General features: G+C 41.4%; 4 protein-coding genes across 8 annotated transcripts in view; all 4 read right to left on the bottom strand.

The window, feature by feature from the left end:
- LOC126562130 (leucine-rich repeat-containing protein 15-like) overlaps positions 1-5,324 on the bottom strand; it is a 487,244-nt gene extending 481,920 nt beyond the window's left edge. For all 5 annotated transcript variants that reach the window (XM_050218558.1, XM_050218556.1, XM_050218559.1 and 2 more), the window contains exons 1-2: positions 5,223-5,324; positions 3,705-5,151 (exon numbers count right to left, since the gene is read on the bottom strand). In XM_050218558.1, the coding sequence (XP_050074515.1) occupies positions 3,705-5,151; positions 5,223-5,248 (1,473 nt within the window). In that variant the 5' untranslated portion in view covers positions 5,249-5,324. The remainder of the gene's footprint in view (positions 1-3,704; positions 5,152-5,222) is intronic.
- Positions 768-1,997, bottom strand: LOC126562374 (uncharacterized). Its single transcript, XM_050218852.1, has one exon. The coding sequence runs from the start codon at positions 1,995-1,997 to the stop codon at positions 768-770; it is 1,230 nt and encodes a 409-aa protein (XP_050074809.1).
- Positions 5,325-9,301: 3,977 nt separating the features above from the next.
- The window catches only part of LOC126561936 (serine protease 53-like), a 291,346-nt gene continuing 274,935 nt past the window's right edge, over positions 9,302-25,712 (bottom strand). The window contains exon 5 of the mRNA XM_050218317.1: positions 9,302-9,311. The gene's annotated coding sequence lies outside the window, so the exon portion shown is untranslated. The remainder of the gene's footprint in view (positions 9,312-25,712) is intronic.
- The window catches only part of LOC126563640 (Krueppel-like factor 6), a 269,712-nt gene continuing 261,768 nt past the window's right edge, over positions 17,769-25,712 (bottom strand). Inside the window, exon 4 of the mRNA XM_050220285.1 lies at positions 17,769-17,986. Coding sequence (XP_050076242.1) covers positions 17,811-17,986 — 176 coding nt within the window. The 3' untranslated portion in view covers positions 17,769-17,810. The remainder of the gene's footprint in view (positions 17,987-25,712) is intronic.

The following is a 25,712-nucleotide window of genomic DNA, read 5'->3' as shown; positions in this document are numbered from 1 at the left end:
ACAGTTCTTACCGGTAAGAGTACGGCTGAATGAATCACTGTGGCACAGTTTGTGATGAAATTACGCTTTCAACTGGCCATCTCTCTTTCCTGCAACGAACAGCTAAGTGGGCTTAGAGTTAAAGTGTTAAAATGATTTTTACCTTTACCTTCGGATGACATCTTGTTTCGTTCTATCGTCACCTTCTTTCAGCGTCCCAAGTGTTCGTACAGTGATGTACGTGCGAGCGTTCGCGGCTGATAACGCATATACGCTTAACGAGCTGAAAGATCACACTACACTATGTTGAACTTTGTGGGTCACAACACAAAACCTACGCCCGGGATTCCCAAACACAGCACCGGGGTACAGCGATGGTGATCGATATTGATTAGAGTAGGGAATTGTGCAAAATTCTTCGCGCACCATTTAAAATTCACAGCCATAAATGTGATGTCATCGTAACAATAGGATTCTTCAAACAACAAAACTCGTGCGTAGAAGATAAGCGAAGATAAGCATTGTATCTTTACTTTCCAAAGTCGTGTTTGGAAAGAGCATTAGAGTCAAGATCTACTAGAAGATCATTCGCTGGAAAGCAAGCCACAGCGTTGTATATCCGATACAGCTCACTGCCCAATTCCAAGACATTTTCTGATGCTTCTCAAAATTGTGAACAAAACCCAAAACAATAAGAGCCGCAACAATTAACATCAATTTATTAATCTAGTAAATTCACCAACAATTACTTCACTTGTTTCAGTTCTTCCATTTGTACACTTTTGTCCTCACTTTTCACTTCCATCCTCTTCGTACTCTTCAAATGAAGACGTTGCATTGCTTTCCGGCTGCTCTCCGGACTCCTCAGCATCCATTGCTACCTCCGCATTAGCCGGCGGTGCCGCAACAGACCGTGTAAAGTTTGCCATCAGCTCCCCCAGCATCCCTTTCAGTCGCTCCAAATCTCGCCGCAGGAAATCATTTTCCGCCCTCAGTTCTCGCACGTCCTGCTGAACGCGCGTCTCGTGCCTGATGCCCATCTCGATGAGATATCGCGTATCGACCACGTCCGTCTCGTCCGAACAGCACACCCGATGCACGGCACGCTCCGTACGACAGTTACCGTGGCGTATAATGATACCCAGGTCGCGCAACTGCTTCCCCAACAGTGCCAGATGTCCACAGCCCCAAAAATTATCATCGATCACAATGCTGCGGATGGAGGGCATCAGGACCCGCACCTGGTCCGCTTCCATAAAGTACAACCGGTTGCCGTGCAGCCAGAGATGTTCAAGCTTCGGGAAGGTGCGAAACATCCGCACATGCACGTACGTGAGAGCGTTGTTGGAGAGATCGAGTCGTCGCAGTTCGGTCAGTGGTCGCTTCAGCCCATTGCTGATCCGGCTCATACCGATCCGCTCCAGATCGAGCTTCCACAGACGCTCCATACGGGCGAACTGGGCGAAATCCACATTGCCCAGTAGAGGGTTATTCTCCAGCACCAACACCTCTATCGCCGGCAGATTGGTTAGGTTAGCGAGCCCGTGCAGTCTATTGCCATCGAGGTACAGCTCACGCAAACTGTTCGATGCATTCCCATCCAGCTGCACACTCTCGATACGATTGCCACCGGCGTACACTTTCTCCAGCAGGCGCGTAATCTTCAGCATCTCCACCGAACAGCGTCTCACGTACAGCTCCCGGATATCGTCAAAGTTCTTGAACAGCGACGGTGGCACCTGCGGGAACTTGGAGTTCGCAAACGCGACACGCTTATAGTCGAGACTGCTCGCCAAAAAGTCTGCACCCTTCACATCACTGCCGAGGTACACATCGTTAAACACGCAGAAGTTGTCCGTCCGCGGTCGGTACATGCTGTCGAACAGGTGGAACTTTTCGTAGTTGCAAATCACAATCTCACCGGTTGCTTGTAGGATGAGCTTCGTACCGTACACCAGCACCACCAGCGGTAGCCAGTGCGGAAGATCGAGTGACCGTCGTCCACCGATCGGTTGCATGTTCACACGTCCGTCTACTCCAATCGACACCGGGCATCGTACTGTGGTTGGATCTAGCGCGGAACTGGTGCTTAGGCTCTCAACTAGCTATCCAGCTGGTCCATGAAACTGTTGTCACTAGCTAGAAGAAGGGGGATTCGCTTAGTTTCGACCCGATGGTAACAAAAAGCGAAAGCGATCCAGCAAAGTGGTTGGTGGCGCTGGAAAGTTTGGAACCAGGTGACCGGGTGTGTGTGTGCTTTTGTCTCACGGCTTTATGCGATTTGGAGCCGTTCCGTTCGCACCGTGGCCGCAAGTCCAAACTTAATTGGAGCGGTTGTTAATGTGCGGGAACTTGCCGCGAATCGCGTCACGATAGAGTGCAATTAGTCACCATCAAGTGTTGGAGAGCAATGTAGTTTATGGTTCTATACCGGGGGAAGGTAGTTGAAATTGAAAACTCCTGAAACTCTTGTTTTTTGAGTGAATTTGATCTAATTTCACTATTGTTTTAAGATCAAAACATCCGCAACTACCCTTTCTAAGTAGATTGTTTGAATGTAGATTTTTTCTAGTTTGTAACCACCATATAAGATCTTCAGATCTTTGGACTCATCATCACATCTTGGCGCACTAATTATCATTTCTTATCCAATGAAGGGTTGACGATCATGTGTATTGAATAAGCTCGACTGCTCGTTACCTTCCATTTGCCTACCAGCAACTGATGCTGTTGCTCATTAATCAGTGAACTGAACAGTCAGTCCTCAAACCATCGCCAATTGTTTCGTTTTATCTTATCGCATCGCACCTCCTCACGCTGCATGGCTGTCCGTCCGCACGTCATCAAGCCGCTGGGACTCGTAACGGCAATTCGATACACTTTACGCCATGGCGCGCGAGTGTTGTTGATCACCGTGGTCAAAAGAGAAAGATCGACACCATGGCAGGGCGCACGCGGGCACCTGTATATTGACACTTTCACTAGCTTCACTTAAGCTTGCCTTAGCAGTAATGCTGTTACACAGAGATCACAAAGAAATGCCCAATGGCAATGCCTGCGGAAGTAAGCGTTAGACACGCAAACACACGATCGATACGGATAATTCGTTCATCCATCCGGTTTTGGACATGCGAAACGGTCTCCCCCGTAGCAAATATTTGGTAACGCGGTTAAGTAATGGACCTCGGGATGGATTGTTTAGGTATGGAAAGGGGCAGATGATAAAGATTGGGAGATAGCATAAAAAAGGGTAAAAAAGTTGTCTTGCTGGGAAGTCTCCGAGAGCGCAGCTGGAGATCAGATCTCAAGTGGAAGTCGTGAGTTTTTATTTTATTATTTTATAGTAACTGAAGTAAAACCCCTGCCTAAAACCTAATTAATTCAATGTCTGGATATTCTTTAGGATCCCAAAAAACCTGAATCGTTATCACTAAACCACACGGGGCCCACGGACCCATTTTAGCTATTCGTTTATTGGCTCAAGTTTTTTCAAACTTTTTACATTAGTGTCTAAATTAGGAAGTAGAGGCTATTTAGAATCCGAACTAATATTCATATGCGTGTCTAATAATGTACCTCAGGCACTCTACAGCAACTGCTGAGTGCTGATATTTGTTCAAGAACTGGTTCCTTTTCATTCACGAATTTTTGAACCAATCGCCTCCAAAAAACCCTAGAACGAACCTTTAATGTTTCCCTTTATATTCTCTTCTTCTCTTCCTTACTCATGCGCCTCCATCACTCGGCAGATACTGCATCTCGACCTCGCTGCGCAGTTCCGCATTCTCCATTATCAGCTGCTTGATCATCTTGCGCGATTTATAGATTTCGCGCGTCAACCGTACAATCTTCTCCCGCAGGTGGTGCTCCGCCGACGTGCAGCAGATGTACCGATGCTGCTCTGGCCGGGTACAGTTGCGGTTGCCGTTCGACCACTTCACGTACGCCCGCTCGAGCTGCGTCACGATGTGCATCAGGTTGATGCAGTCCCAATCGTTGTTGTCGCAGGACACGAGCGTCAGGTAGGGGAAGTTTTGATCAATATCCTCCATCTGCATATCGATCAGATCATTACCGTGCAGATAGATGTACTCCAGTGCCGGGAACGTGTCGAGCACGGCCAGATCTAGGTAGAGAAATTTGTTGTGCGCCAGGTTCAGGCTGCGCAGTGACTTGGCCGGCGAAGGTATACCGTTGTCCAGTATCCAGAGCCGGTTGTTGTTTAGCTTAATATCCTTCAGATTCTTCATGAACGCGAAGATGACAAAATCGAGCGTTACCAGCTCGTTGTACGATACATCCAGCTCGATCAGGTTGCGAAACTTGAAGATGTTGTTTATGTTGGCAATGTTGTTGCGGGATAGGTTGAGGTGCGTCAGCTGAAAGAAGTCACCTTGATCCATCAGGATGCGGCTGATCTGATTCTCCTGCGCATTTAGCGTGCGCAGGTACTTGGTGACAAACACCTCGTCCAGATAGTTGCGTGCGATATCGAGCGTTTCGAGCTTGTTGAGTGACTGCAGCTGGGACATGTTGAAGGTGTTGATCATGTTCGCGCTAAGGTTCAACTCGCGCAACATCGGACACAGCACGAACTGATCGTCGTTGATCTCTTTGATGCGATTGTGCTGCAGTTCGAGTATTTGCAGCTCTTCCAGCCCGGAAAAGATACCTTCGGGGAGCTTTTCCAGCTGATTCTCGTCCATGTAGAGCAGCCGCAGATGACCGAGTCCATCGAACGCGTGCTCTTCAAGCTGCTTGATCGTGTTGTTGTACAGGGACAGTATCTCCAGCTGTAACGCACCATTGAAGACAAAGTTGTTCAGCCTCGTTAGCCGATTATCGTACAGATGCAGCTCCTGCAGACGTTGCGCATTCGCGAACGTACCCCCGAGCAACTTCTGTATGTGGCAGGCATCACTCGACAGGTACTGTATGGCGGGAAACGTTTCGAAAATCTTCTTCGGCAGCACCACCATCGACGAGTCGCGGAACGCAATGCTTGTGTCGTTAAAGTTCTGCACCCCGAAGAAGATGTTGTCCGCGTCCGTCTCGCTGCGTATGATCACATCCCGGAACAGACAGTCGTAGTAGTTGGCCGTGAGCGTGCAGTTAAACTTGGCCTCGCGCCGGCTGTCGACCAACCAGGCCAACAGGCTTAGCGCTATCAGGCTGTGAATGAGGGGTGGTTGGGATGGTTTAAGCTGGAACAACGCTTTTTTTTCTCGATCAATAATACTCACTAAATGTACCACCAGTGCGAGCTCATGTTGTGTGATTGCAAGCTGCACTTGTCATTTTTAGCTTTGACAGATCCTCCAAACGGCAGATCACACGCAAACAGAAGTAAAAAGCCCTTATCACCCTTTCCGAAGCGCGAGGTCTGTGTGTGTGTGTATGTGTTTGATTAATCATGCAACATCCCAAAAAACGTTATTAAACAATCATTCATCGACGATTTGCGCGTGCGTTTGATTAGGTTAGGTGCACAAAGAAGTAGTTTTATTATTTCTTTTAAATGCATTTGTGTTAGAAAAGGAATCAAAGCAGCTTCAATTGTTTAATTGGGCAGATTTCTGCTTTTTAGATCATATAGTTTTCATACAATGTTTCATGATTAAATTTTATTTTAGATACATGTCGCTGAAGGTAGGTTATATTTATTCAAAATATTGTTCAAATTCAAGTTTGTTAGCTGCAGAGTAGTTTCGAGAAATATAAAACTAAAAATATTAAATAGTGCTTTAGAGTCATTCTAATGCGTTGCGATTCCCAGATTTATTTATTTAAAATGGAATAAATAATAGTAGCAGAGCATACTATTAAGTTTTGTTCTTTAATAAACAATAACGAGGTAATTCTTAATAATTTTTATTGTAATTAAACAAAGATAACGTGGACAATGGAATAGCAATTTAAAGCACTAGGTACTTACTTGTCCTTTTCATTAACATATAAAATATTGAATAAAGTGACTATGTAAACATGTTCTTTTGAGTATTTATTTTGATACTACAGTCTGCTCATAATTTATTATCATTTTGGAAAAAAATGGGAAAGAAAAAAGGTGGGTTGCGCCAAATTCTATAATGGCCAGTTCATATCTGCCTGACATAATGGCTTCCCTATTACTCAAGCATAAAAAAATACACCGATCACGCAGGTGTTTGTCTGATCCTCACGATAGCAGCGAGAATAAAAAAGTTAAGTGATCACCATGCTTGTTGCACGCAAAGGTCGACAGTACTAATCCCGCCCACTTAAAAATGTGCTACTGATAACATGACCCCGCTGTCGATCGGTAGCTCCGCCTACTAATTAGGCCGGTACATCCTGCGAGTGATACCTCCTGTGATCATGTTCTCCTGTTAGCCGGGAATTAAAATCGGACCGATTCTACTAGCAGCAGCGGGTTTTTCTCGATTCTGGCTCGGCTGGAAGATGATGGAGTGATTCTTCCTGTTGATCATGCTCTCCTATTACTAAGAACTGAAAAATGTGTCGGTGTCGGTAAGATTTATTGATGTAAAATTTAGGCTTGTAGATTACTATCTCCTTCTGGCGATCCTGTCTTCCTGTTACTCGAAAATTAAAAACGATCATATTCTACTAGCAACTATTTTACTCGGTTCTGCTTTGCAAGGACAAAAAGCTCCTGCAACAAAAAAATTAATAAAAATGTATTAAAATAAAAAAAATTTGACCGAGCGGTTGAAATTTAAAAACAGCATGTGAAACCCTGCAATGATCCTACTCCGCCCACTATAAAATGTCCCCATGACCCCACTGACGATCGGTAGCTCCGCCTACTAATTGATGTACTAATTCGACTTGTACCTCCTGAGGATCATGTTCTCCTGTTACCCAAAAATTAAAATCGGGCCGATTGTACTGGCAAAAGCCGTTTTTCTCGACGAGGTCCAGTTTCTCAAAACTGAAATGATCCCGCTGTCGATCGGTAGCTCCGCCTACTAATTAATGTACTAATATGCCTAGTAGATGAGTGATACCTCCTTCTGATCATGCTCTCCTGTTACTCGAAAATAAAAATTGGACTCTTTTGCTCACGGCGTATTTCGTGCGATCTTGAAAATCGAGGAATTAATTTTTCCAACAATACCAAATATACTTAAAATCATTATTTTTATTAAGAATTTATTTTTCTTGTTGATATGCTTAAAGAATATACATTTTATACTTACTTTTGCTTCATTTCTTTCACTAATTTTCTCAATCCAGCTTTGAAAACACATAATAAAGTCACAACAGTAGTTTTTTTTATTTTTGTAACAGGAACGTACGTTTATTTTCTTTTTCATTCTTAAACTTAATATGCACATAGCAGAGTTATAAGCTACAATTCCGGTTTTTTCCTCTCTGTTTCTCTCTCTCTCTCTTCACAATTACTCCACTTTTACACGTTTTTTACTTCATCTGCTTCTGCTTTTATCGTTTTAATGGTTTTTCTTCGTCTTCTTCTTCTTCTTCTCCTTCTTATTCCTGTGTCGGTCGGGTTTTATTTTACTGTGTGTTGCGTCTCTTCCTTTTTCTTCTCCTTTCACTATTTATATTCATCCATTGCACGTAGGGTTGCATCTTTTTTTCCTTCTTTTCTTTTGTTTTTTTTTTGCTACTGTGTTGATTTTTTTTTTTGCAGTTTCCACTTTGTTTTTCCTGCTCTTTAGCATGTCTGTTTGCACTTTTCACAAACAGTTTTGCTAACTGTGCGTTCTGAATGCTGGTTTTATGCGCTCGTCTTCTGTCACCATCCACAAATTGTATTTGTTTTCATTTATTTTTTACCACTGTTTGTGCGTGTGTGTGTGTGTGTGTGTGTGTTTGCTTGCGTGGGTATGTGTGCGTGCGTGTGCGAGCTTTTCCAATTTCATTTTTTCACTCTTTCCTCTCTCTTTCTCTCTTTTTTTAAATACCGTTTCGAGATAATTTCTTTTTAAATTCAATTATCTTACAAATGTGTTTATTTGCAATAGAAAGAGAGAAAAGAGCTAAACGAGCATATAGTTTAAAAAGCAAACCACCACAACAATGAGAAAAATGCGATTAAAGCTGTACAAATACTTTCCCTCCCCCGTTATCCCCTGATTTCTGTCTGCTTTGCTAGTGTTGGTGCTTAATGTAACAAGCTTTAAAGCTTACAACAAGCAAATGTAAAGAGGATAATAAAGAAACAACATTGGCGCTCAACAAAGATTCAAATAAATTGCGAAGGAAACCTTCGTATTTAGGGGTAATATTTTTCCATTGATTTTCCCCACAAACACACACACAGTCACAGACACAGACACACATACCCATCTTCTCACTTAACAAACTGTTCTTGCTGTCTTATTTGACACATCACACACCAAAGGATGTTTCTCTGTTGTCTTCTGTTGTATGTGTTTGGTTGGGTGTGTATGTGCGCAAAAGGTAACGTTCATCAAAAAGTTTTCTTCACCTTCATCGTTCAGTGTTTTCGTGTGTTTGTGTCCTTTCCTGCAAAAATGTTTAGCTCACTTTCCATGTCTGCTGTTGGTTTGTCCCTCGATTTTTCACTATCATACACATTGAAAAGGAAAAACACACAGTCAAAACAAATGAGCAGCTTCCTCTATTATTCCCCCCCCCCCCCCCCCCGAAAAAAAGCACACCCTCCCCCATCTCTCGCCTTCCCCTATCCTCCACAAAATACAGCTCTCTCTCTCTTTCTTTGTTTTTGCCACTTTTTTTTTGTTTTGTTGTGTTTTGATTTTTCCCACCTCTTTTTCTTCATCACCACTTTCTTCTGCTTCAACAAACACACAGTAAAGTGTTGGTTTTCTTTTTTGAATTCTTTTTGTTTGCTTTGTGTTTGTTGATGATGAAATTGTTTTAATTATATTTTTAAAAGCCCTTAAAGATACGAATAATTTAAACAACTGTTTCATTAGTTTTGCCATTTTTCATGTGTCTTTCTGTGTCTGTGTGTGTGTGTGTATGTGTGTTTTCTTTTTGTTTTCGTTTGCTTGTTTGTGTTTATTCTCTTTAATCATACATAATCCTAAATTGTGATATGAAAAAATGGGATACATTTAACTCCAAAGGAGAGGAAAAAACCGACTAACAGGCTGGGCTGGAAGGAGTGCCTTCAAGTGCACAATGTGTGTGGGTGTGTGCGCTGTACGTGTGCTTATGTTTGTGTGTTCCTTTCCTGGTTTAGTTTTTACTTAAAGTTAACACAAACACTTTGTATTAATTTAATTAGAAAAAAAACATTTTGCTACGGAAAGCACACATACAACTTACACACACACATACACACTCACACATACACTTGCATGCAATTCGTGTGCCTGATAGTAGCAAAACACGACATGAGAATGGAATTAGAATACAACAACGCTTGGAAATTAGTTCGCGATGATTTCATGGTGTGTGTTTTTTGTTGTTGTTGTGAAGGATGTGTGTATGTGTGTGTGGTTGGGGAAGACGGGGTAAGGGGAGCTTCCAAAAGAGGGGTAAAGGGAATTGATTCAACATTTACTAACACGTTTGCAACCTTAAATTTACTAAACATTGTTGTGCTTTTTATCACCTTCTCTCTCTCTCTCTCTCTCTCTCTCTCTCTCTCTTTCCCTTTCTTTCTCTTCCTTGTTTTCTTTGTGATGTTTTCCACTCTTCCTTTTTTTCTTTTACGTTTTGTGTGTGTTTTTTCTTGTAATACAATAATATTTTCTAATGAGCATGAGTTGAGTGTTTCTTTGTGTCTGCGTGTGTGTGTTTGTTACCCTTTTCTCTTTTACCAACTTTTTGTTCTCTTTTCCATTAAATGGTAACAGAGCAGCTTGAAGTATTCAACAGCAAAAAATACAAAACGAATACAAAAAAAAAAAACATCATGGCAACATGCTGAACATAATGTAACAGACCGCGAAGCGCGCCATTTGCTTGTCTGATATATCATTTGCGCCTTTTACCACAAACACATTTACACAACCATCCGTACTAGATGCGCGCGCTTTTAGCCACAGAAGCGCTTTTTCTTCTAAGGCTAATTAATACACTTTAATTTTACACTCAAATTTCAACAAGCATGAGACCTAATATGGCGTAGTTTTGCAAATTTATGCGTTTGTTTGTGGGTGTGTGTGTGTGTGTGTATGATAGATGCCACCCTTTTTGTACATCTTTAAGAAATGAAATCAAATCCAGCGTGAGTAAGAAATTGCCCAAAACAATTGTTTTAAACACTCTCCACAATTTTGCTTCTCTCCACATTTCCTCTCCTTTGCTGTAATTTGTGTCAGTTTTTACTTCATGTTTGCATTTTTTTCCCCCTTTTCTCGTTTTCTACTTTCCTTTTTGAGCTCGGGTTTTGATTTGTGCTTTTTTGTGTGTGTGTGTTTGGTTTTGTTTGGTAGACTTAATAATCTTTGCTTTCGGTTAGGTATTAAAATCAGCCAACGAAAGGGCGATTAATGAGTTTGTTTTATCTTTTGCACTCTCTCTTTCTCTCTGCATTGCTGCATCTTGCTGCTTCTCCTTCCTTTATATGCTACTATAATCAACTATATAGACAAAAATTACAATTATATATAAACTTTCATAAAAAATAGCTTCCATTACTCTTGCTACAACGTTACCGCGCTTATTCTCTCTTCATTTCACCATCATTCGTGTACGTTTGTGCGGGTTTTAATTAGATGTTTTTTCGTTTTATTTTTCCTTCCCATTTTACTCTTTACTTGCAACCAACTTTCTTTTTCCCTTTCTTTTCTTTTCTTTTCTTTTCTAGTTAGCTTACTATACTTTGCTAAATCGTTTGATTTGTTAGTTTTGCGTTTCATTTTTCCCTTCCGTTTCTTTGCATGTGTGTGTGTTATTTTTTGTTTGTTTGAGTTTTCTTTAATTTCCTACATACCTACGGTATATCTTAGCACACACACACACACACATGCATGCATACGTACACGTAAAAACACACATTCTCGCGCACTCTCTCACACACACACACACACCCGGCACATTGCTGGCACATTTACAATAATTATACATACAAATACGGCCAGGGGTGGGGAATGTTTCTTACGTTTATCATCTTTTACATCTTTTACAAGTGTTTTTTTTTTAATCTTATACCACACACTTTAGCGCTTTGCTTCTCTTCTAGCTCATTTACCTATCATCGTGTTTTTTTTTCGTCTGTGTGTGTTGTTCTTTTTTTTTTGTTTGTTTACTTTTGTTTTTATATCAGATTTTGCAAACTACTTCAAAATATCACTTATTTACTTACGGTTACTTATTTGCTTTAGCTACACCGTCGTAATCGTTTAGTGGTTGTGTGTGTGTGTGTATGCGTTTTTTTTTCTCCTTCAATGTGTTTGTTTTCCATTCTTCTTTACTGCTTCCTTACTTTACTTTTACTCATTATAAACAAATTTTCTTCTCGTACGCTATTTTGCGCTCCATTTTTAGTTACTATTTACATGCTCCGCATCGTCTAGTCTTTCCACATCGTGCGTGTGTATGTGTTTTTTTGTTAAATAATTGTCTTACCCTTTTATAAATACGCTTTGCCAACGCGAGGACACAAATCTCCAATTTAGCAATATTAGTGCACCAAGCTGGGAAGCGCTAGCAAAAAATAACTTTTTCAACAACGATACAACAAAATTTGGTGCAAAGCAAACGGAACACAAGGCTCTAGGTTTTGCGGGGTGTTTTTGTTTGTAACAAGCGACACATTAACAATGCTTGTAATTTACATCCTTTAACGCACCGTTTTTGTTTTTAAATTGGAGACAAATAATTTATGGGGCACCAAGGGGTAGTAATAGTGTGTGTTTTCTTGTGTGTATGGCAATCGGGGTTCGATTCGATTATATCGAATAATGCTTAACGTTTTCGTTTTTCGATAATTTTTTGTTGTAATAAAAAATTTTTAATGCTTATGATATAATTTTCTTTTCGTCTGCTAATTTATATGCTTCAAAAGAACGATAATTTTGCGTCAATATAGATTTCAAAAAAATGAAACAGTGCTTATTTAGAGAAAAAGAGCCGGGGGAGAGACAGAAAGAGGAATGATTTTTCGTCTATAAATATTTGTAAAAAAATACACTCACACTACACTAAACAAATTATCTACATTGCACAACAAAATGTAATACTAAATTTTGATTTTAATATTTTAAATTAAATAATCATAAGAACAGTTTCGCTAACGGGTAGATTTATCGAGAACAGATAAAACGAGAGAAAGCGTGCAAAACGGAAAATAAATATATAAAAAAAAAGTTTCTTCCCACATTTCCCCCCCTCCCTAACTTCACTATCTACGCAACAAACGTAACGAATCCCACAAACACAATTAAAACAGTTTGGTATAGTTTTCCACACGTTAAACTGATATGAATGCGTGTTGCTTTCTTGCTCGAATGTTTCTCTTTTCTAGAGTACGGTTTAATTTTCAAACAAATGCTTTCAAATTTTTCGAACAATCGCAAACTATGCTTAACACTTTCATAATTATGTTTTGTATAATTTTTTTTTTAAACCTTTCCCGCTTTTTTTTTTTTTTTGGTTTGGTTGTTGCTCTTTCTTGTTTGCTTGCTTTTTTTCGCCCCGTCTGTGTCTGTTTTCTTAAAGAATCCACTGGCTTTCCAGTTCCTGGTTTCTCACTCTCACTTTCATGTGTTTTCTTTTTCTTTTCACATATCGTTGGTGAATGTTCATTTACACGCACATCTTGGTTTGTATTAGTTTCTTTTTTTTTCGGAAAAGATTTACCATTTACACCTGTGCTTTAGTACAAATATAATTTTCGTTCAAATTTTCACCCTATTTTCTTCTCTCTCTCTCTCTCTTTTTAGGCTTCGCCTTTTACTGTGCTTCGTGGGCAGAAGAGTGGGTTTTTCTTTTATGAAAATGTGTGTGTGTGTGTGTAATTTCTTCCCAAACATATTGATTTTTTGAGCAATTTTGTATTAATTCAATTTTATCTCTCGCACACTCTACTTCTCTCTATCTCGTCTTTCTGTCCTATTGTGGTGGTACAAAATTCATTTCGTGCTGATGCCATTTCAAGAATTTTCTAACATCTTTTTCATCACAAAAAAACACACACTCCCACACACACACACACAATGCACATTTGTTACAAAAATATGTGTAGCAAATGTTTGGCTGGAGGCTTTTAGAAGCTTCTTGCATTTTTCTTGTGCGCTTGGTGGTACAAATGTTGAGCCTGTGTGTGTGTGTGTTTCATAAATAAATTTCAGTCATAAAAATCACTTTTACCGATTCGATGTACTGTGCGTGTCTGTGTCGGGGTAGCTTTTGTGTCTTTGGGGCACAAAACACAGTAAAGCAAACAATCCGAAACACCGAGAAACCTTTCTCATCCCTTAACCAAAAAAGGGTTGTAAAAATTATTAAAAAAAAAAACGATTAAATTGCTTTACAAATACAAAAAAAATCCTCCTGTCCTGTGCTGCTCTATTGCTTATTGTTGTCTGAGGGGGGGGGGGGGGGGGGAGGTTTGTGCAGTTGAAATGGTTTTAACACTCACCGAATGGTTTGCCGTTTACCCTTACCTAGGTTTATCGTACCGCTGCTGCTACTGCCCGGCCGGCTGCTGCAACATTTCGTGCGAGTAGTTTGGCTTCTTCTTCAAATAGTGCGTTCCAATTGTGTTTTAGTTTTAGCGCTTGCTTCACACAACACACTACGGTTTGTTTATGGGGAAAAAAGTGTTTTAAAAAATATATATATATCCATTTATATATGTATATATACATATAATATTCAATCTTATCTAAACTCTACACTCTGTTTTCGCGGGCGGGCGAGCCGTCTAGCTACTGCCCCTAGTTACTATTGCTCTACGCTCAATAATACTCTACCGATATCGCCATCTTCGCCATCCTTTCCATGTATGCCGTGTGTGGGTCGGGTTTTTGCATTTGCTTTTCATCTTCCTTTTTTTTTTTGGTATTGAATTTAAATGCACAAAATTATATAAAAAAAGGAAACAATAATACTTGAAGATTTAGTACACAACTGGTACGATACAGAGTAAGAGATAAAGAGTTAGAGGGAAAGATTTTCCACCAGTTCTTTTACACACACACAGACGCGCGCGGGGGCTATCTCGCACTTTGAAATCGCCAAAAGTCATTTCCAAGTGTTTCCCCCCCCCCCCCCCCCCCCGTCAACTTCCCATTTGTTTTGCGTTTCGTTAATATTTCTGTTTTCTTTGTTCACTATTTACACACTCGTTCCCCGTTAGTGCTTTTCTGCTTGTTTGTTTTGCTTCCGGTTTGCTGTACGCTTTCTTTTTTTAAAATACACGTTAAAAATTTATCCAGTCTTTGATTAATACTATTTTTGACACATGTTTTTCACTGTTGTTTTGACGCTTCCCCTTCTTTGGCGCACCCGTGCACGTGAATGATTGAATTGTGAATTGTGTTTGTGCTTGTTTTGGTTGCTCGCTCGCTTCGGTTTTCTGGCTACTTTTGCACAGCTTTTCGCTGCCTAAATTTTAGCCGCATTTTGCAGTAGCTTCTGCCTACTTTGCCTGCTTTTTGTGTCACAATTATTCTCTAAAAATTTGCTCTAAAATGGGTGTATGAATAGATGAATAGGAAGGAGCAAGAAAGAGAGAGAGAGAGAGAGAGAGAGAGAGAGAGAGTGTGTGTGTGTGAGTGCTTTCTTATTGTTTGAGTTGTTTGATTTTACTTTTCGTGATAGACACAGGTATAAGATGCGCATATTTGTTTAGCTGTTGTGTTGATAAATGTATTATGTGACTTTCCTTTTTCTATCTCTCTCTCTCTCTTACTTTGTTCTCACTTTGTGTTTTATGATTTGTTTTTGTTTTTGTTTTTTAGTACAGCCATTTCGAATTATGTTTAGTCGTATCAAAAGTTTTGTTTTTGTTTTACATGTTTGCGTTTTGTGGAAACGTTGCTTGTTTTTGCTTTAATTTTTTCAATACTTCCGTCTCTCACTTATCAGCCCTAAATCAAATACTGATGACGTTATTATGATGCATTTATTTTAGCTTTGTGTGTGTGTGTGTGTGTGTGTGTGTGTGTGTGTGTGTGTGTGTGTGTGTGTGTGTGTGTATGTGCGTGGGTGAATGTGTTCTTCCTGTAGGAATATGCAATACATCACACTCAGATGCAAAACATGTTTGATTTTACGTATTAATCTAGTAATAACATGTTACGGTAAAGAATTGTTGCCTGATAATGAATGCATACTTTGCATAGGTTAATCAACATTAATCAAAACATCACATACGATGTTCTTCGCGGGAAGAGTTTTTGTTCGCCCTATAATCGCTAATAATCGAACAACAAACAATCACACACACGCACACACCAATCAATCGAAGTGAAAAAAAAGGTGCTGTTTTCTTGTCACTATTCTCCCTTCGTTTTTCTTTTCGTCTTGTTTGCAACCAACTCAAAGCAAAAGCCAATATTTATAGTTATAATGTTGCGCACCCTTGCAACGAAAAGTTTCTGATTATAATATAATAACATTTACAAACACGGAATAATGTTGGATGGTGATGATCGCGTTTCATCTACCCATAAGCTTCGCCAAAAGCACATCTACCAGACTTAGTACATGTGTAGAGCAAAATTGGGTAAAATTATTTAATTTACTTTAAACATTACGCTACGCTTCACACACATACATCGCAGTGGAAAGCTCACTCAATGCTGTAGATGGAAAACAATTAACCTACTCAATACGCTGTCTTTTGTTTCGTTTCGGGGTACAACAAACCTTATACACACACACCCGCACGCACGGACGCACAGGTTTGAAAGAAAAGGTGTGAAAAACCACACAACAATTGAACGAAATGGTGGCTTTTTTTTTGCTTAGGGGGAGTGTTTGGGGTGAGTGTTTTCAGTGTGCGAAAATGGGGGAAATTGGTAAGAGAAATATTTACCAGACTGAGAATGTGTTCGTGTCCTCCGTTTCTCCTTAACGCGGTTCCCTGCAATTTCAAAAAGTCACGCACAGTTACGCACTTGGCGGTACGGTATTTTTTCTGTGTTGGCAGTGTTTGTTTTGTTCTCGTTTTTAAATCTTTCATTTGCTTGATGGATGTGTTCCACAGCTCGTTTCCACAGTTTTGAGCGCCTTTTTTTTTTTTGTTTTGCTAATGTTAAACACGTTTCAAACTGTAGCTCGCTAACTCTAGATGTGTTTCACGATCGTTTGCAATGTGTATGTATTCGTGGAAGAATGTAGATCCTATGCCTAGCGCACTTAAGAACAAAGTCTAAACAATTAATGGCCACTTGTGTTTGAAAGAGGAAGATAAAAAGCAATCGGTTTACACTTAGGAGATTAAAAACTTAAAACTATAAGAAAACGTCCAACTTTATAATTAAAAAAAGATGTAAAGTGAAAAGAATTGCAAGAAGAGAAGCTACAAAATAAATAAAAGCTAACCATGCTTAAAAGAATGTACAAATTAAATCGAAACTTCCACTAGAAAATACTCAGAAAAAGTGTGCCTTTTCCTATCGGTTCACTTAAGGCTAAAACGTTTAAAATATGGTCAAAATAATTAAAAACAATATAAATCTAAAACTCACACCAGAAGTGGTCTAAAACAATGGAAAACTAATAAGAAAATAGAACAAAAACATAAAGAAACAAAAAAACTTAATAATACGTATGGTAATGGTGACAAAACGAAACAAAACAAACGAATCTATACTTCTGAACACATTCGAATCCGGTAACTTATAAATTAGCTAAATTAACTTAACAACATATATGAAAAAAAAACGTACATTTTTGTAATAATCTGTCTCATTGTTTTTCATCTCTTTGCTTTCTATTTTTTTTTTTTTGTAAATGTGAGTCTGCTGTGCTGTGGTTGTTTACTGCATACAACCGTAGGACGTTGTTTTGCTTCTTAAAAACACACACACACCACAAGAAAATGCTCTATTGGCACGGTTTGTTGTTTTTTCGCTCTCTTTTTTTTTGTTTTGTTCTGTTAGTTTGTCTTCTATATCATTCTTCCACTGAGTATACCGTGAACGGATGTGTTTGCTTGTGAGTGGTTTTTCTTCTTTTTCGTTCCGCTTTTGGATGCTTTTTGTTTTTGTTTTTTCCTATCGGTTTGTTATCTAAAAAATCGAGCTTTCAATTTAGCTCCCTCCCTGTCACAAAGTGATGCACAAAAATGAACGAAAGCCTAGCAAGACGATCATACGATTATGTTTATGGGGGTGCTGGAGCTACTATATAACAATAAAAAGGGGGAGATGAGGAATTGTTCTATACGATGATGCTTATATTGATGATGCAGAAAGGGTGGTGATGGGGAGACGGAAAAGGGAAACACTATCTTTCTTTTCACACACACATACACACCCACACACACACACACACAATGGTGGTGGTATATGTTTGGCTTCTCGACTCCAGTGTCTGTTTTGCTGTGTTTACAGCCTTTTCCGTTGAAAATTGTCCTCTCTTCTTACCCATTTTATTCGTTTGCTCTTTATGAGATGCTGCTACAAAAATTTTGCTTTCGTTTTACTTTTACGTGTGTTTGTTTTCCCAGTTTCATTTTCCTACATTTTCTATTCACAGTTATGTATTTTTTTGTTTACTTTGTTTTGCTTCCCTTCTCTACACGACGTCACATTTTTCGCGATATTAAAAATTCTCCTCGTTCTTCCTCCGGTGGAACCGCACCGACCAATGTGTATGTGTGTTTTAGTTGTTTGTGTTTGTGTGTGTGTGTGTGGGTGTACGTGTAAAGCTCTGCTCGTGGTGCTCTGCGCAATGAGAGACTGTGCTGCTTAGGCGTGCCGTTTCATGTGCAACGCAAGATGATCCGAGCGCGAAAAGCATCGATCGCAGTGTCGGCACTTGAACGGTTTTGCGCCGGTGTGCTTTCGATAGTGGCGCGTTAGCTCGTCGCTTCGGGCGAAACGCCACTCGCAACCCTCCCAGGAACACTTGTACGGCTTTTCTCCTGTGAGGTGAGAAATTGGGCGAGAAAAGAAGAAGAAAGGAATTGATTAGCAAAGGTCAAAGGATCTTCAAGGGTACGGTAGGCTATGATTATACATTTCCCTAAAGAAATAAAAATATTAAAAATAAATGTGAATAGTTTATCAAGTGATTAAACACGATCTGAACACGGCACTGGACCGTAATAATCAATTATAAATAAATAAATAAACACGATCTTCACTTTTTCGCAAGCGCATGCCGAATGTCTCTCTTTATTACCAGCTTATCGCATTTTATACCCCTTCTCTCGTACTCTCTCTCTCTCTCTCTCTCTCTCTCTCTATCTTTCTCTCGCTCCTCTCCAAATACCTTGTTTCCTTTCCTTTCCTTTTCCTTTGTTTTAAAAATACATTTTTAATTCCTATTGCTAGGTTCTTTCTTGCGAATTCTTGCGAAAGAAACGTCTGAAGTAGAGATAGCACATTTGGAAGTTTTCCGAACTGGTTCAGATTCCGTTTTCCGAATCAATTCTAATTCCAGAACCAATTCCGAAACCAATTGCAAAACCTATTACGCTTCCAATGCCTTCGTAGATTCTGACTAAGAATCCACAGCTGATTCCGTTTACCACATATTTTCGTTCCTCAGGGAAGAGCCAGAAGTGTGGGTATAGAATCTAGCTTTGGCGCCTTGGCCATCAACAACGGCGCCGGTCTTCAAACGGTAGGACCGGGGTTCAAAACCGCAGGACTGATTCAACTACGTGTTATTGGAGAGTCTAACAAGCCATTCGATGGCCGGCGTGACCTAGAAGGTCGTTAAGCAAAAAAGAAAAATTCTAAATGCATTATATAGCATCAAAAACCTTCTCAAAAACACATTGTGTGTGGTAAAAATACCATAAACAGTTTAAACCAATGAAATGCTTCATAGCAAAAGGATCTTATCAGTTTTCCGCGCTCATTGATCCGAGAGCATCATAAACCACGACACAACTTTCAAACCAACCCAAGATCTTCTGCCCGACATCTCCACGAAAGCTACCGAGCCACAAACGTTCGATCCGTTTGTGTGCGCGTTTTTAGTATTCTGGGCACGTTTTGCACGCGAGCACACTTTCGGTCAGCGCGGACACCCGGGTTAGCGCCATCGCGAAGGGAATAAATTACATCCCGACCCGTTCGACCGATTCGAAACGGCGACACCTTGCCAAACCTTGATGGTGGATGAAAGGAAGCTTCTCCTGCTGCTCTGTGTATATATAGAGCAAAGTAAAGGATATTACGTGGGATAATTGCAGCATCGAGTGTTTGTTATCACATCATCCATTACTCTTCACCGTAATTAAAAATGTAAACGAAACGCTCCACCTTCATTTCCCCTCCCGGTTCATTATGATGCACCGGAAGCAGAGCTTGTCTCTGCTGGTACACACGCACACTCACAAGCGGCAAGGGAGCAAACAAACACATTAGCCTCAAGAAAATGTGCGGTAATTTATTTGCTTCCACACTTGCACACAGCGCATCATCGTCACATCGCGGGACGGGCAACGTTATTCGAACTTGCCAACAAATGACTTTCTTGTATGCATCCCCCATTTGTTCTCATTGGCGTGGGATGAATGTACTCGGACAGTCTGGGGCGGTTAGTATATTCCTCCTTAAGGGGTTATGTTGGGTGAAAAATAATGTTCCCGAACCCAGCTTCGGCTACGGTTGAGGCGAAAGTAGTGAGCTGAATATCACTAATGGTGCATAATTCATTTTAATTGCAAGATGAAGACATTTATGGTTCTTTGCTAGTGGCCGAACCTGAAGCATTTATGCGTAGGGATGTATAAGTGAGCGAATGCTGACAGAGGTAGACGTACAGGCGCAGGTACCTGCGAAGATGAGAATATACACACTCAATATACATTTTTCAAAAATAAATATAAAAAAAAGATGCAAAGCGAATGTACGATGCTGTTCCATAGGTTTTCTTACTGGATAAGCCAACAATAAAGCACGCATAAATTTGTTTTTAATTCAATCTTAGCAACCCAGTTTAAGCTCTTTCTGAGAAACGAGCGAATGATGCTGCGCTTTTCTCATAACTGCTTCATATTTATCGAGTTAGAAGTTGATCATAAATGTTATTTATGATTTCAATCATCATACACTGCTGCTTGCATCGTATTTGTTTCAGCCCCGGCGGACTTTTTTCTTGCTACAAAACTTGATTGCCAGGAACAACAAGCAATATTCCAGGACAGGAAAGATATCCCTATTTGGCTTTCCTCATTAGCAAACAAATAGACAATTTGCTTGACCGCTTGCATTACCTCTTAAATCCTTTTATTTTTGCTGCTGCTTTGGTACGCGTGAAGATGAAGGCGCAAGGAAAAGCAAACCATTACACGGTTCCTTAATTTATGCTTCCGCAAACATTACAACATTAAATGTGCTTGGCGCTGTGCGTTTGCGGGCTAGGGAAATAATGTAACGCACAGTGGCAGAATTAGCCTATCTGATACCTTACTAAGCGGAATGGAAATCGGAGTCCTCTGTTACATTGAATCTAAGTTCGGTAAGTGTGCGATTGTTGCTACCCACGCGCAGCCATGTAATCGGATTTGTAACTAACTTTCCCTACACTTACTTTTTTAATGATCGTTGAACATTGATCCAAATCAGATAAAAACTGCAGATAAATTGAGGTGGAGGTATTGGTTTAAGTTGTTGCTCAAAAACGTTCAACGGTATGTGGAACGCCTCGAGTTCCTTCGGACGGTAATCCAGCAGCTCGCGTACCATTCGCTACCTGCAGTCTCAAACAAAAGTTTACGGCAAATGAAGGCCGACAGACTTCCAAACTCCGTAGTGGCTTTGGGGTTACCTTCCACGGATTGGCGATGGAACTGGAAAAACGTCACCAACTACAGACTTTCATCAGAACAACGCTCGATGTATTTGCCCGTATTTGCTGATGTACAACTCTGCTGCTGATATGTCAGATAAAGAGATAGAGTATCTAGTCCTGGAATTTTTGGTCGGGAACGACCTACCTCCTCGAATTCATGCTCTCCTGTACTACCAGTCGCTCTTGGTCGGTTTTTTGTGGCAAAAATCCGGAAATTTTTATGCGGCAAAATGCGACTAGGAGTAATAGGAGAGCATATCAGGAGAAATTTTAAATGTGGTCCGAAAATTATTTTCTTTCCGTCACGACAAATATGTTTCCGTCCCTTTTTAAGTTTGTCTTTCAATTTTAAGTTTTTTAGTCAGATTTTTGTTTCTTTCTAGAAAAATCTTTTAAAAACACCTCCATAACATGGTTTTAAATATTAAATTGTACTAAGGGGTCTTTTCCAAAACCGGGAGGGGGAGGGGGGGATTCCGCCAGCAGCATTCCCATGGAAAATCGGCGATAACTCGCTCATTCCTGGTTCGATCCTGGCGTCCGGCATACCGTTGGATGCGTCTTGAGGCCGCGCATCTTTTTGCTGAACACCCCAACCCGATCCCTCCACCCCCTGACCAGTTATTGCGGAAAACAACAGCGTTCCCATGGAAAATCGGCAACTGCTCGCTAAGTTTTGGTCCGATTTTGGCGAATCTTTTTGCTGAACACATTGATCTAAGCCCACTACCCTTCTCCCCTTCCCTCTCCCCCTACCCCGTTTTTGCGAAAAAAAACAGCATTCCCGTGGAAATTCGGCGATAACTCGCTCAGTTTGGTTCGATTCAGGCGTCCGGTATATAGTTGATTGCGTTTTAGAGTCGCGCATCTTTTTGTGGAACATTTCCGTCCCGATGCTCCCTACCCGTGCGCAGTTATTCCCCGAAAATAGGGTTTTGTGCGGATAATTAGTGATAATTTGCTCATTTTTAGTCCGATTGGGACGCTCAGCACACCGTTGAATGCGTCTTGTGGGGCTTAGGGGGGAAAGTGTTTTTCCTCAATAGCTTGGCGGATTCCGGAATGCTGCTAGTGTTATTTTGTCGTTAGTTCTTTGGACCCGTTCAGCCTGTCAGTTTTGGTTTTGGTTTTGAGCCAATTTTTTATGGGAGTGAATGCTAGTAACAGGAGAGAATCCCTCTTAAGAGGTAGCTGATATCGTGCTTAAAATTGTCAAATTTATGTTTAAAAAGAATTTAAATGAATGAAATTTTGTTTTCTCATTTTAAATAATAGTCAAAGTAAAGTCGATGATACTAGAATTTGGTTAATCACCAAATTAGATTAAGTGTTACGACTAGGCGACGTATTTCCATCGCTTCCTGTGCTGATTATGTGCATATCTTTCAAGGCATTTCATCCATGTTTTTTCGTTTGCTTGTTGTGCGGGAGCCCCCTATAGATCTTCATAGACGAGGCGGCTTACCCATCTAAGATGAAAAGGGGTTCTCTAGCCACCGAGGCTCTGTTGGCGACCACCAGCTCCGCCCATAGGATAATCCGCCACTGGTACCGCGAGATAAAAACACACACAAACACATCCCTTACCGTACCCGCCGTATCACATCCCATCAACCGGATTGACCGGAGGAGACAGTCACGTTCACGTCCTTGCGATTAGCACGACCGGTAAAAGCTTTCCAAAGTCCTTCTTCGCTCCCTCTCTTATCCTGATCTGCTTGGTCGGGAGTGTTACGCATGTTAATTGGTTCCTTAACAAATCTTTCCCGTTTTGTACATCGCCTAGTGTATGGCTGCTTTTTTGTTTTCTTTTTGTCCAGGTCCGTCGCCGGTACTGGATTCCGGATCGCCCAAACCCCTAATCCCATTATCCTAACTAATTACGTGTTTTCATTTACGGTGCAACAAACATTACCGTGGAAGCCGTTCTTCGGGATTTCTGGGACGCTAAGTGAAAGCCCTAAAACATCCTCACATACACACGCACAGTGGTGAGTGGTCATGGCGACAAAAAAAGAGGGAAAATAGTGGTCACTAGTACCACTAACAGCAACATTTCAGATGGCGAGTGTAGTAGGCTGCCAGATAGAAGCTTTTCATCACCGACCGATAGATGGCGCTACGGGTAGTCAACATCAAAGGTGGGTTGCAACACCGTAGGGCGAAAACTCTCGATTAGGAAAGCGAACAGCTCCGATGAGCACGAAAATAAAAACCCCGGTACGGCAAAAAGCGCACATATATTTACATTTAGAAAGTTACCCTTTAACTAAATTATAGACATTAGAATTTATCTGATAACGACGCGACTGAAGTCACAGCAATCGGAGGCTTCGACGCACTCAGGGCCACGTCCCCTGTACTATGGTTGCTGGTGATGGGAACCATCCAAATGGAGTTAATGTTTATGGATGAACAGTGGTAGCAGATTCTTGGAAAAAGCGTGTCCTCCGCGCTTCTGAACCTCTCCACAACCGCAACCAGGGCAGTAAGTGTGTGTAATGGGTTCCCTCTTTTTCGCAACACGTTCACTGCTTTCCAGTGAGAGCGAGTTACAATACAACACGAGCGGCAAAAAAAAAGTACGCAAAAGTTCTTCTCTTGCAGCCTCCCGAAAAGAAGGAAAAAAAAATGCACGCGGAAAAGCAGCTGAAAACGTGGATAATGTAATTATGGGAAGTGCGCACATTCGCATTCGTTAAAGGCAAAGAAACACGACGGGGTTTGGTAAGTGTGGATTTAAGAAAATTGTACACGACATGAGTAGAGCCCCGAAAGCAAGTGAGTGAAAAGTAACAGATATCCCAAAATAAACGGGGAAAAAAGCTTGCGATTTCCTTTACGGAAAAGAAGTTTAGCTTTTCTTTGTTTTCCAATAGACAAGGCACTATACTATACACACCTCTCTAGCAGAGCACGAGCGTATGGTTTACCGAGAAGGGAAGGTTTCGGAATTCTCCTGCGTTCCCTGACAAACACTCCACAACACAAAGTCTTATTTTCCGAAACGTGTCTAGAATGTATAGAGGATCGAGGAAACTTTACGCTACGAATTTCTGAAAACAAGCATTTTACGATCACCCGTGCTTGTCTATTTCGTCTTCATATCGGACGGAATTGAGTATGTTTGATTTTTTCGAAGCGTAGTTGCACACATTAGTGTGCCGAAATGAGAATGAATTATTTTGCGATGCAGTAGTAGTAACATCACTTGAAGCTAACCTTGTTAGAGCTTCCATAGAAGGGAATCCTCCATCGCTCACTGTGAAGTTGATGATGTCGAGTCGATAACAAATCCCCAAACGGTGGCGGGTCTTGTTTTTCACTAAGAAATCCAACAACTTCGAAGTTTCACACGACCACATACACGGAGAATGGATAATTAAACACATTTTCGCTAGTTGTAGTGCATCATCTCCTGATATGCTCAATTTATAGTAGCAGAATTCATCCTACAATTCGCCCCGCGACGGGAACGTAATCCCCGATCGGGAAAGTTTTGACATTTTGCCGTGAGATTTTGCCGGTTTTGCCTGCTCACCGAGATAACCTTTTGTCAGCGGTAGGTGTAGGCCGCAAGGCTTATCAACCATACGGTGCATGAATAACAGCAATGTGTGTTCTGCCTCTAATCAGTACGGTCGGTGAGTTCCCGCGGAATAGCGGACTAAACAGTGGTGAAAATGTTGTTCAAGTGTTTGCTTCTTCTGTGGTAAGAGAATAGGTGGAATTCTTTTTTAAAATAATTTGCACCAACAAATGTAATTGTTCCCATTGCGTTGACAGCTTGCTAGCGCTATTCGGCGGCTCGCGTCGCGTTGCATCCAAACCTCTCCACTTTGTGTGCTCCGGAGCATCGTCCCCGGCGGTGGGATGTTTGCTGACGGCCATCAACATCCGTTCGGGAGATATCATTACGCACCTGCCGGGCACGCGTCCTGCCAACGATCGGAAGGTTGCATTCCAACAGTCGACCCTTGAATTCCTACCGGCGGTTCTGTTCGAGCAGTTCCCACAACTGGAGCAGCTAAACGTGTCCGGTGTGTCGCTGCAAACCATCCCGGCGGGATGCTACGATAAGGGCACTCGGTTAACTCGTCTAAACCTGGCATACAATCGCCTCCAAGCGCTGCCCCCGAAGGCATTCCACAAACAGACCGCGCTCGAACAGCTAGAGCTCCAGAACAACTCGCTCCCAACGTTCGATGGATCAACCCTGCCGGAAAGCGTTCCCCTGAGACTTTTGAACCTGTCCAGTAACGCACTGGTGGAGGTGCGCTGGGAACCGCTCAACAAACTCCGCACCCTCGAAACGCTCGATGTCAGCAACAATCAGCTAGGGACGGTTTTCGTTACCAAATCGTTGCGCGTGCTTAATGCATCAAACAATCGGGCCAACACACTTCAAACCGATGCGAACAATTTTATCTTCGTCCTAGAGCAGCTCGATCTGAGCAGGAACGCGTTTGTGGATCTGTCCGGTGTGGCACGCTTCGCCAAAGTGACACACCTCGATGCGTCCCACAATCGGCTGGAATCGTTCGATTTTGCCCTCGTTCGAAACATGCGTTCCCTGGTGGTGCTGAATCTGGCACACAATCGACTCTTCACCGTCGTCACCAGTGGGTCACCACCGACCACCGCCGGTACGCTGGAAGTGGTTGACCTGTCGAACAACTTCCTGACCACACTGCTGTCCACGAATGCGCGTGGCGTTTCCTCGGCCCAGAAGCTATACCTCGAAGGGAACGGGCTGGTAAATTTGGAGGTGCACGAAAATGCAGTGTACTGGCCGCGGTTAAAATCGATCACGCTCGGCAGCAACGATTGGCACTGTGAGT

The sequence above is a fragment of the Anopheles maculipalpis genome, chromosome 3RL (assembly GCF_943734695.1).
Source record: "Anopheles maculipalpis chromosome 3RL, idAnoMacuDA_375_x, whole genome shotgun sequence".
Taxonomy (NCBI): domain Eukaryota; kingdom Metazoa; phylum Arthropoda; class Insecta; order Diptera; family Culicidae; genus Anopheles; species Anopheles maculipalpis.
Note: the sequence above shows the minus strand (reverse complement) of the source record. Positions and strands in the feature narration are given on the sequence as shown.

Coding starts and splice junctions, on each gene's coding strand:
- LOC126562374 (XM_050218852.1), bottom strand. CDS start 1,997: ATGCAACCGATCGGTGGACGACGGTCACTCGATCTTCCGCACTGGCTA.